We start from the raw sequence: 9790 nt of genomic DNA, 5'->3' as shown, positions 1-9790 counted from the left end.
ACATCGTAGAGCGCGAGCGCATCGTATGTGCAAAACACACAGAAAAAAACAGTCTTGCTTGCAAGCGCACTGCTTGTCCAAAATACGTAGCGAGAAGATCAGGGTAGCTCGCGAGCGCACTGCCTATCTAAAATCCGTGCAGAAAAAAACTGCCTAGCTCGTGAGCGCACTGCCTATCCAAAATCCATGCAGAAAAAAACAAGGTAGCTCGCGAGCGCGCTGCCCATCCAAAATACGTAGCGAGAAGAACAGGGTAGCTCGTGAGCGACCGGTTGGCCCAAAATCCATTCATAAAAAAACAGCCCAGCTCGCGAGCGCCAATATGCATAGTGAGAGGATCAAGCTAGCTCGCGAGCGCGCTGCCTGGACAAAATACGTAGTGAGAAGAGAAGGGGCGCTCGCGAGCTACCCTGATCTTCTCGCTACGTATTTTGGATGGGCAGGGCGCTCGCGAGCTACCCTGTTTTTTTCTGCACGGATTTTGGATAGGCAGTGCGCTCGCGAGCTACCCTGTTTTTTTTTTCTGCATGGATTTTGGATAGGCAGTGCGCTCGCGAGCTACCCTGTTTTTTTTTTGCATGGATTTTGGATAGGCAGTGCGCTCGCGAGCTAGGCAGTTTTTTTCTGCACGGATTTTGGATAGGCAGTGCGCTCGCGAGCTACCCTGTTCTTCTCACAACGTATTTTTGATAGACAGTGCACTCGCGAGCTAGGTTGTAGAGTCGCTGATAAACAGCTGGTTTTTAAAAAGCAAGGTATATTTCGACATACACAAATCGGATTTATAGTGGTTATAATACATATTACCTAGTTTGAATTTCTTCGTTGTATTCGCTGCACAAAACCAGTGATTACGATAAAGAATATCAATTGTTTTGTAATAGAAAAAAAAGTATTCCAGTTGCCGTACGCTATGTTTTTTTTTTATACAGGAGGACAGCTTTGCCTTATTGCTTAAAGACTCACTATAATAATGATTTGTGTAACATTCGTTCCCATCGAAGATGTAAAACATGTGTATTTTTGTGTATTGATTTTTTCTCACCATTAACTGTATACTCTATTATTCGAGAACAAACTGCATTAATTAAGCAATACCTCACGAAAAATATCACCTATATCTCCTGTCCAATTAAAGGTATGGCTAGCGCGAGCGGACGAATCACCGCTCGCTCGTGATTTGCCGTAAGCAAAAGAGCCAGCTCGCTCGTATCGTCGCAAAGAATCATTTTGCCCATGTCTAGTGCCTATGCTTGGCTGGGGGCCCCTATACTTGTTTTGCAGATGTGTGCCGAAAACAGACAACTGTTTTCACGCGAAAAATGGTATTCACATCTCAAACCTGAGATTGTGGAGCGTGCCTGCTTTTAACGCAAAACCTTAAATTTTCACGCAGGGCGCTTCTCAACTTTTGTGGTCAACTGACAAATAGGGGAAATCGACACGGGGTGGTATTCATATGTCCAAAAAGGAACTGGGCCATGTTAATATTAAAATGATGTTTTATCATTATTTACATACAACTTTTTGCGTTAAGACAAGATAAAAACCCGTTACAGCTATACTGAAGCCAAAACTCAAAGGTGGTTTACGGGCCCCAACGATTATGTGGACTCTTCGATGAAGGGGCCCCGTCGGTAAGGGTCCCCATCGGTAAGGAGGCCCCGTCAATAAAGGGAACCGTCTATAAGGGGCCCCGTCAATAAGGGGCCCCGTCAATAAGGGGCCCCGTCGATTTGGTGGCTTGGTGTGGATGGTCGGTGCACGAGCTCACCAAAAAAAAACGCGGAGACACTTGCTGCTAAAATCCAATGCACGGAACACAGAACAGAACGCTGCGTTTAACCACAAAGAAAACCCATTACAACAGCCACAAGCACACATCATACACAGACAAAAATTTAAAGGCCCCTACACAAAATTTCAATACACCGGCTCGTAGCCGGAGAAATAAGCAGGAAAAATTGACACCAAGCTCGCGTCGCTTTAAAAAGCCTAGGAACGTCGTTTGGTCAACGGTGCTTCAGTGGGTTGAGGTTTCATTCGAGAAATGGTCAAATCGATGTCATTGTGTGCGCTCTTGGCTGGGATGAACCGTCCTGTTCTTGTATATGGGGCTCCTGCTACCGTTTTGCGATTGTGTGCCGAAATCAGACAGGTGTTTCACACGAAAAATGGTATTCACTTTCTTGGCCTGAGATAGTGGATTCCCAACGGCCATAAATCCTCTAAACGACCACTAAAGGGCTTCTAAACGACTCAAGTTCTCTACCTAAACGGAATATAGAATGACTTCGTTTAGCAGACGGCAAACGACTCATGCATTCTAAAAATAGCAAAAAAGCTGGTGGCGCCATCTGTTGTGGGATACCCAACCAGTTGAGTTTCATCGCTTGGAGGAGAGCTTTCTCATTTCCTCTGTACTGTTGTATGGTTTCGCATTGAAGTTATGCATCGCTAGAACTAGAACGGCGATACGATTGTGTAAATACTAAACTCCTACGGAAACCACCAGCACTGAAGCAAGTGAGATTTGAGTAATGGTCGTTGGTGTTGATACCCACGTATCTGACAACACGACCATTCATATAGATTTTTGCTCAGAAAGTTAGAAGGCTATATAGGTCATGATAAGATGAAACTTGTCGAAACACATTGCAAGAAAAGGATAGCAATATAATGATGAGTTGTAATACGCCATCTATTGATCAAACCAATGAAGCTGTGGAGCTTTCATTTTTTTCTATGGATATTCAATTTTCCAGTCGTTTAAGCTTAATCTGTGGCGCTTGGGTTGTGTGTGTCTTCTAATGCAAAAACTAAAATTTTCATTCTTGGCCCTAATCGAGCACATCAAGTTTGTGGACCGAAGAGAAGGGGAAATGGGAAAGGTTTCAGTTAGAAGGAAGGGGGGAAGAGTATAAAAATACTCAAGAAACCTATGGACCATGTTCATTTACACATGGTTTTTATCGACTATTTCAATTTTTGCGAATACAACAAGACCAAAAACCGTTACAGCTGCATCTACATACAGCCATACACAGCCATAATACGAAGAACAATCTTCATTGCCTCGGCCATTTGGGGCCCCGTTGATGATCCCGTCGATTGAGGGTCCTGAAATTGGCCTAAAATTTGAACTAATTAAGCTGTCGGTAGCGGTCGGCAAAGTCGGGCCCGCCACAATATGCAGTTAGGCCCGAGGAAATATTTGCGCGATTTTGAAAGATAGGAAGATCCTATTCATTAAAATTAGCTGAACATATTTTAACATGACAGTTCATATCGTTGAACTCTTCGAAATTTCATCACCATAACATAGATTGTCGGACCAATCAATATGGTCAAATTTGAGGAGAAGTTAGAAAATAGAAACGAATAATTCCATAAAAACCTGACTGTTGATTGTACGAGAACAATGGTTACACACTATTGCTTTTTAAAAATGCAACGATTTTCTAGGAGCTTTTTTATTCTAAAGAAATACGCTATCAATTTGTCTGAACTGGCCTTATTTGTCCGTAAAGCCTCGTAATAGTAATGAACGATTGTACGCTTGTCTCGATAACTTTTCAGCTGTTAAGGTTTTTGTACCATCTTCAGATATATCCTGAAAACAATTTGCAACACGGAAGGAAGGGTACATTAAGAAGCTATATTGTGATTTTGCTTAATTGTTTGGAACTTTTTATGACTTTTGCACACTATGCTGCTGACTATTAATTGAAGAATCTTTACAATCAATTTTTGTAATTGTAATTTAATAAAATGAATTTGAAACTTGCTTGGATGATATAATAATTTAAGAAAAAACAACAATATAACTAATTGCATTATTTAATATTATAAACCAGTTATTTTGTGTATTAACTGTAATAATATAATAATGTATGTGTAAAAAAATGCATTGTCCTGACCCTCAACGCTCGATCATTTAGAAAGCAGCTGATCTAAAGCAGTGGTCTCCAACCTATGGTCCGCGGATCACTTGAGACAAACATACTTTCATTCCAGTTACTTTCGAATAAAAATTTTGTTTTTCCCGCGTGCAAGAAGTTATCGCTCTGACCGATTGAAAATGAAGTGGCCGTAATTCGAAGCAAGACGGTACTTCAGTATTCATTGTAAAGGTAAACACCAACTTAAAAGCAAAATATTGTTTTCATATTAGGCCGCGGGGCCACGGGGCTTTCTCAAGCTGAGAAAACGTTCTTAAGCACTCATTTAAGTTTCTCAAGCACTCAAAACTTGTTCTCAGACTCAAGCCCGTGGCCGTCGTCAGTTTTTCTCACTCTGAGAAACTGATATAGACACTCAAGCTTTATTTAGAGCTTTAAATAGAAAAACAGTTTTTAATCGCATATTTTTTTTTAACGTTTTCAATTATAAACATTGAATACATTTTCCAAAGTGATTTCCGATAAACAAATAGCACAATTCTCCATATTTCAGTTAGCCGATCGCTGCTTTCTCAAAGATTCTCAAAGATTCTCAAAACCGATTTTGTTCCGATTCGACAAACGCTGAGAACGAGGATTTCTCAAAAGCACTCATGAGAGCTTGAGAAAATGAGCTCTGAGAATCCCCATGGCCCGCGGCCTTATGCTCACGATGACGATTTTAAATCAAATCGTCCGTATTATGAAACACGAGCTAGGAAAGAAAATATCGTTTAGAACCATCGTTCTTGTCAATAAAAGACAAACGTAACTAGCTTAGCGAAAACGATAACTTTCCGACCTTTAACTTCTTTTGAGTATAGATAAAACCAACTCCGATCATGGCAGGTCAGATTTGTTCGGATTGTCAGGATAGGACTAAGCCCATCCATTATCTATCGACTTCTCATTTAAGGAGTTTACTTATGACCTCCTACCCAAGGTAAGCCCTCTAAACTCCAACGTCCTAAAGATTTTTTATGATCGCCTAGACGATCAAGTGTCGAAAGTCCGCTTCGAAACAGTATCCACAGTACCCAAAATTTGAACATACCAAAAAGCCTTTCTGATATTACTGATTGTTTAGTCATTGATATCGATTAAAAATTGGCGAAAAAAAGTATTGAAATTGGGGTTTTTATTGATGCGCGGGTGGTAGTCCATTCTGCTCATGTTCATCTCTGTTTCATAAAGTTTTATACAGATGTGAACTGTATTTTGTCGAAACAGTTGATTTGGTATGCACTCACGGCTACCACGAAATTTTAGCAAGAACAACAAAGTGGTGTGAAGATTTTTCTCAACCAAAACGTTAATCCCGCAAGCCGAATACGCACCTAAAATTTTATCGGGGTGCCTGTAAGCGGTTACCAACTCAAATTTTTATGTTCATTATCATTATGTTTTCTTTAGAGGCTCAGGCATGTCGTTTTGACAGAATAAATAGCTGCATTTTCAGTAATTTGTTTTACTGATATTCAGTGAAACGACAAAACCATGTATTACTCAATAGCTTTCAGTAAAAAAATTAACTGCAGCAAACTTAGAAAATTTGCAGTGTATTATTCGTATCACCATTTCATCACCATTTCTCTTCATCTGCAGTGTATTATTCGTACACCATTCGTACTTCATCTTCATCTTTCGTATTATTCGAGATACGACTGTATTTGGGACCGAAAAAATGTCGCAAAGCAAGGCGTAAGTCGAAAAAGTCGTATGTCGAATATCTATGAATATAAAGTTTATAACCGAAGTTGAAGAGTTGGAATCTATGATATCGTGTATTTTATTTAAAATAATGTTCGATAATGTAATAATTATATTTTAAAAGACGTACACAATATAGATATTCAAAATAGACACAAGCGCCACAGATTAAGCTTAAACGACTGGAAAATTGAATATCCATAGAAAAAAAATGAAAGCTCCACAGCTTCATTGGTTTGATCAATAGATGGCGTATTACAACTCATCATAATATTGCTATCCTTTTCTTGCAATGTGTTTCGATAAGTTTCATCTTATCATGACCTATATAGCCTTCTAACTTTCTGAGCAAAAACCTATATGAATGGTCGTGTGGTCAGATACGTGGGTATCAACACCAACGACCATTACTCAAATCTCACTTGCTTCAGTGCTGGTGGTTTCCGTAGGAGTTTAGTATTTACACAATCGTATCGCCGTTCTAGTTCTAGCGATGCATAACTTCAATGCGAAACCATACAACAGTACAGAGGAAATGAGAAAGCTCTCCTCCAAGCGATGAAGCTCAACTGATTGGGGTATCCCACCAACAGAGAGCGCCACCAGCTTTTTTGCTATTTTTAGAATGCATGAGTCGTTTGCCGTCTGCTAAACGAAGTCTTTCTATATTCCGTTTAGTTAGAGTGCTTGAGTCGTTTAGAAGCCGTTTAGTGGTCGTTTAGTGGATTTGTGGCACTTGGGGAGTAGTTGTGGAATCTTTGGAAATGTGTGTATAACTGTTATTAGCCTAGAAATTCAAAAAAATACATCAATTTCTTGTCAATGACAACTTTTAACTGTCAAAATCAAAATCGTCGTATCTGCGAATCGTCGTAACTTGAAGGGGTCGTAACTCGGGGGACGCCTGTACGCGATTCCTCTAAATTTGACAGCTCCATGCGTTTTTTGAAAATATTTTAATTCTTTGAAATATTTTATGCTCATTTTGAATTTCCTTAATGTTCTTAATGCATTTAGTATTAAATTTGAGCAAAAGATACCTGTTTTATAACAAAAATCTTTAATGCAGAACTCTGGCGATATACTTCAACCCTCGAACCGGTAGTGTAAACTATTTTTCCATAGGAATCCGCTATACGCGAAAACTCGAGATACGCTATTGCGCTCGGTCCCGTACGATACCGTATATCGGATAATGACTGTACTTACAGACTGTTTAAAATTACGATTAATGCACCAAAAAATCAGAAATTAAAAGTTGGGCGGAATATTTCAGGTCAATAAAAGCAATGAATCAAAAGTTATTTCAGTTTAAATTTAAAAAAAAAACCCGGGTATCCGGTTGCCGACTTAAAGGTTAATCAATCTTTCACTCAGATCTGCGAAACAAACATACATTTATTGATTTTTCATCATTACATCATTTGCATCAATTGAATGTTTCTTTTTTATACTTCACTACAAGTTATATGTCGCAAACCGAACTACACTCTATTAATAGCGATGATCTTCTGCTGGAATAAGAATATGAAAGAGTTACATAATTCTACACATTGAAAGTTTCTGTTATAAACAAGCGTACCATAAAACACCTTGCAATTATGTAATGATAATCATCGTGCAGACGATTTGCCAACATTTAGTGGTATTTGTAGTTACGGTGATGCTTCAGTTTTCCATAGTTAATGGTATAGAAGAACACCATTCCTCCGACGATGACTTGAAAAAACGGAGCAATTCCCGTTCGCTTCGGCTGCATATACTTGTGCTGCCATCTCCAAAAAGCGCGACTAAAAACTCCTGCTATGGCACGAGGATTTTTGTCTCGTCGTCCAAACCAAGCGCCCAAATCGCCAAGTTTTACCTGACCGAACGGAGCATCAGCCTTCCCGTAAAAACGGGCTGGATCGTAGGGCCCATGGACCTTTGGATTGTACTCTGCCGGATAGTCACCGATAGCCATTTCCACTTTCCTTTCTTTTTCCTTTGCTGGACAAGTTAGACGATAATAAAAGAAGATGTTAAATATTTAAACGTATCAACGTTTTTATGTAAGCAATGATCCAAATCAATGATGAAACTAACTTATTCTCAGGATTATGACTTATATTCCGTACGGCAATCGAAGAAAACGTGAAATACAGTGAGAAAGATAACTAAGTTTGGCAGGTTGACGACCAAGGTCTGGGTAGGAATCAAGGTGCATAAAGTAGACCAGGTGGTTGAAAATGGCTTGTGGAAAATTTAGCCAGCCAGGTAGCCTTCTGTTAACCGTCATGTGTACGACCTATCTCTAAGTAGCTGTACAACTTCGAATTCGACTTTCCTTAAACTGCAGCCTAAACTTCCCTTAAACTGAAACTTAAACTTCCCTTAAACTGCACCAGAAAAAGTCCTGTAAAATTAACTGTGATGCAACTTTTTTGTTCCTTTCATCCAAATTCGATCGGAAATTATGTTTCCTATCGCTATAGTGGGTCATGTAGCCATTTTACACATAAAAAATATCGATTTTTTTTATAAAATAACGCCACAACAAATTCGATTTTATTTTTCATGAAAAATCAACGTTACGAATGTAAAATGAGCTCGACGGCATAGTCCATCGATAGAAGAAAGATAAATTTACGAACACGCCAAATCTTAGCGCTTTCCGCACATTTGATCACACACAAATCCACAATTTCAAGCGTATCGAGTACTAATCGAGCAGATCTGGAAAAAAAAACATTATCGAGCAAATGTCACTTGGGTTGCGTGGGTGTACCAGCAAGGTGTGTATATTAAGAAGGTGAATTATTAGCGGATTTTCCGGGCGCCATCAAGGTGGAATGTAGAGGAGGTGTCTTCTTAGCGCTTGGCATGTTGCCATTTTGAGATTAAGTTTAACAACAGCCATCGATATTTGTTTACAGGCAGCAGCTGAATTATAACGTGTAAAATGCCGATTTATGGAGTGTGGATACAAAATACAAATTTTTAATGCTAAACAAATGTTTCTTGAACGAAAACAATTCATTTATGATATCCAAATACCAGCAACATTCGTCGCATTTGGCGACTACCGTCGATCCTGGTTTTGTGCTTTTTTCTAAAGCCGTGATGCCCAACCCAAGCGCCACAGATTAAGCTTAAACGACTGGAAAATTTAATATCCATAGAAAAAAAATGAAAGCTCCACAGCTTCATTGGTTTTATTTATTTATTTATTTATTTATTTTTATTTTTTATTGATGGCGTATTAAAACTGATTATTATATTGCTATCCTTTTCTTGCAATGTGTTTCGGCAAGTTTCATCTTATAATGACCTATATAGCCTTCTAACTTTCCGAGCAAAAATCTATATGAATGGTCGTGTGGTCAGATACGTGGGTATCAACACCAACGACCATTATTCAAATCTCACTTGCTTCAGTGCTGGTGGTTTCCATTGGAGTTTAGTATTTAAACAATCGTATCGCCGTTCTAGTTCTAGCGATGCATAACTTCAATGCGAAACCATACAACAGTACAGAGGAAATGAGAAAGCTCTCCTCCAAGCGATGAAGCTCAACTAGTTGGGGTATCCCACCAACAGAGAGCGCCACCAGCTTTTTCGCTATTTTTAGATGGCATGAGTCGTTTGCCGTCTGCTAAACGAAGTCTTTCTATATTCCGTTTAGGTAGAGAACTTGAGTCGTTTAGAAGCCGTTTAGTGGTCGTTTAGTGGATTTGTGGCACTTGGGAAGTGTCCTACATGACGACACCTCCTTTCTACCCACTTTGGGCGCTATCATTGAGTACAGTGGAGCGCCGTTTATCCGGGTACCTTTTATCCGGCTTTCCGTTTATCCGTGCTGTTGAGAAATAACAGCTCAATACAAAGGTGACATTGCGTTACGAGGAGGATATTTGCAAAAGCGGTTATAAGAGCACATTGTCATAACAAAAAACACTTTAATTCATGGCAAATTTCAAATATTCTCGTTGGAAAAACATGAAGTTAATGAAAACTGGGTTATTTTTATAAGAAAATAAGAAAATTTTCCAAAACCTAATCAGGAATTGGTAATAAAATAATCATTTGACTCATTACTCGTGTTATTCGCTTATCCGAGCGAGTTCAAGTCCCGAGAAGCCCGGATAAACGGCGCTCCA

At 39.3% G+C, this 9790-nt stretch overlaps 1 protein-coding gene across 2 annotated transcripts; it reads right to left on the bottom strand.

The window, feature by feature from the left end:
• Nucleotides 1-7031: 7031 nt before the first annotated feature.
• LOC120951397 (putative ATP synthase subunit f, mitochondrial) lies at nt 7032-7870 on the bottom strand. 2 transcript variants are annotated; one of them, XM_040370084.2, is made up of 3 exons: nt 7737-7870; nt 7234-7640; nt 7032-7165 (listed from the first exon to the last, which is right to left on the bottom strand). In XM_040370084.2, exon 2 carries the CDS (start codon nt 7612-7614, stop codon nt 7291-7293), a length of 324 nt encoding a protein of 107 aa, XP_040226018.1. In that variant the 5' UTR covers nt 7615-7640; nt 7737-7870; the 3' UTR covers nt 7032-7165; nt 7234-7290. The 2 variants fall into 2 exon arrangements, with proteins under 2 accessions (XP_040226018.1, XP_040226019.1); XM_040370085.2 differs by having other exon boundaries at nt 7032-7162.
• Between the last annotated feature and the right edge of the window lie 1920 nt (nt 7871-9790).

Source organism: Anopheles coluzzii, chromosome 2, assembly GCF_943734685.1.
Source record: "Anopheles coluzzii chromosome 2, AcolN3, whole genome shotgun sequence".
NCBI classification, from domain to species: domain Eukaryota; kingdom Metazoa; phylum Arthropoda; class Insecta; order Diptera; family Culicidae; genus Anopheles; species Anopheles coluzzii.
This window is presented reverse-complemented; position numbering and strand designations above follow the sequence as displayed.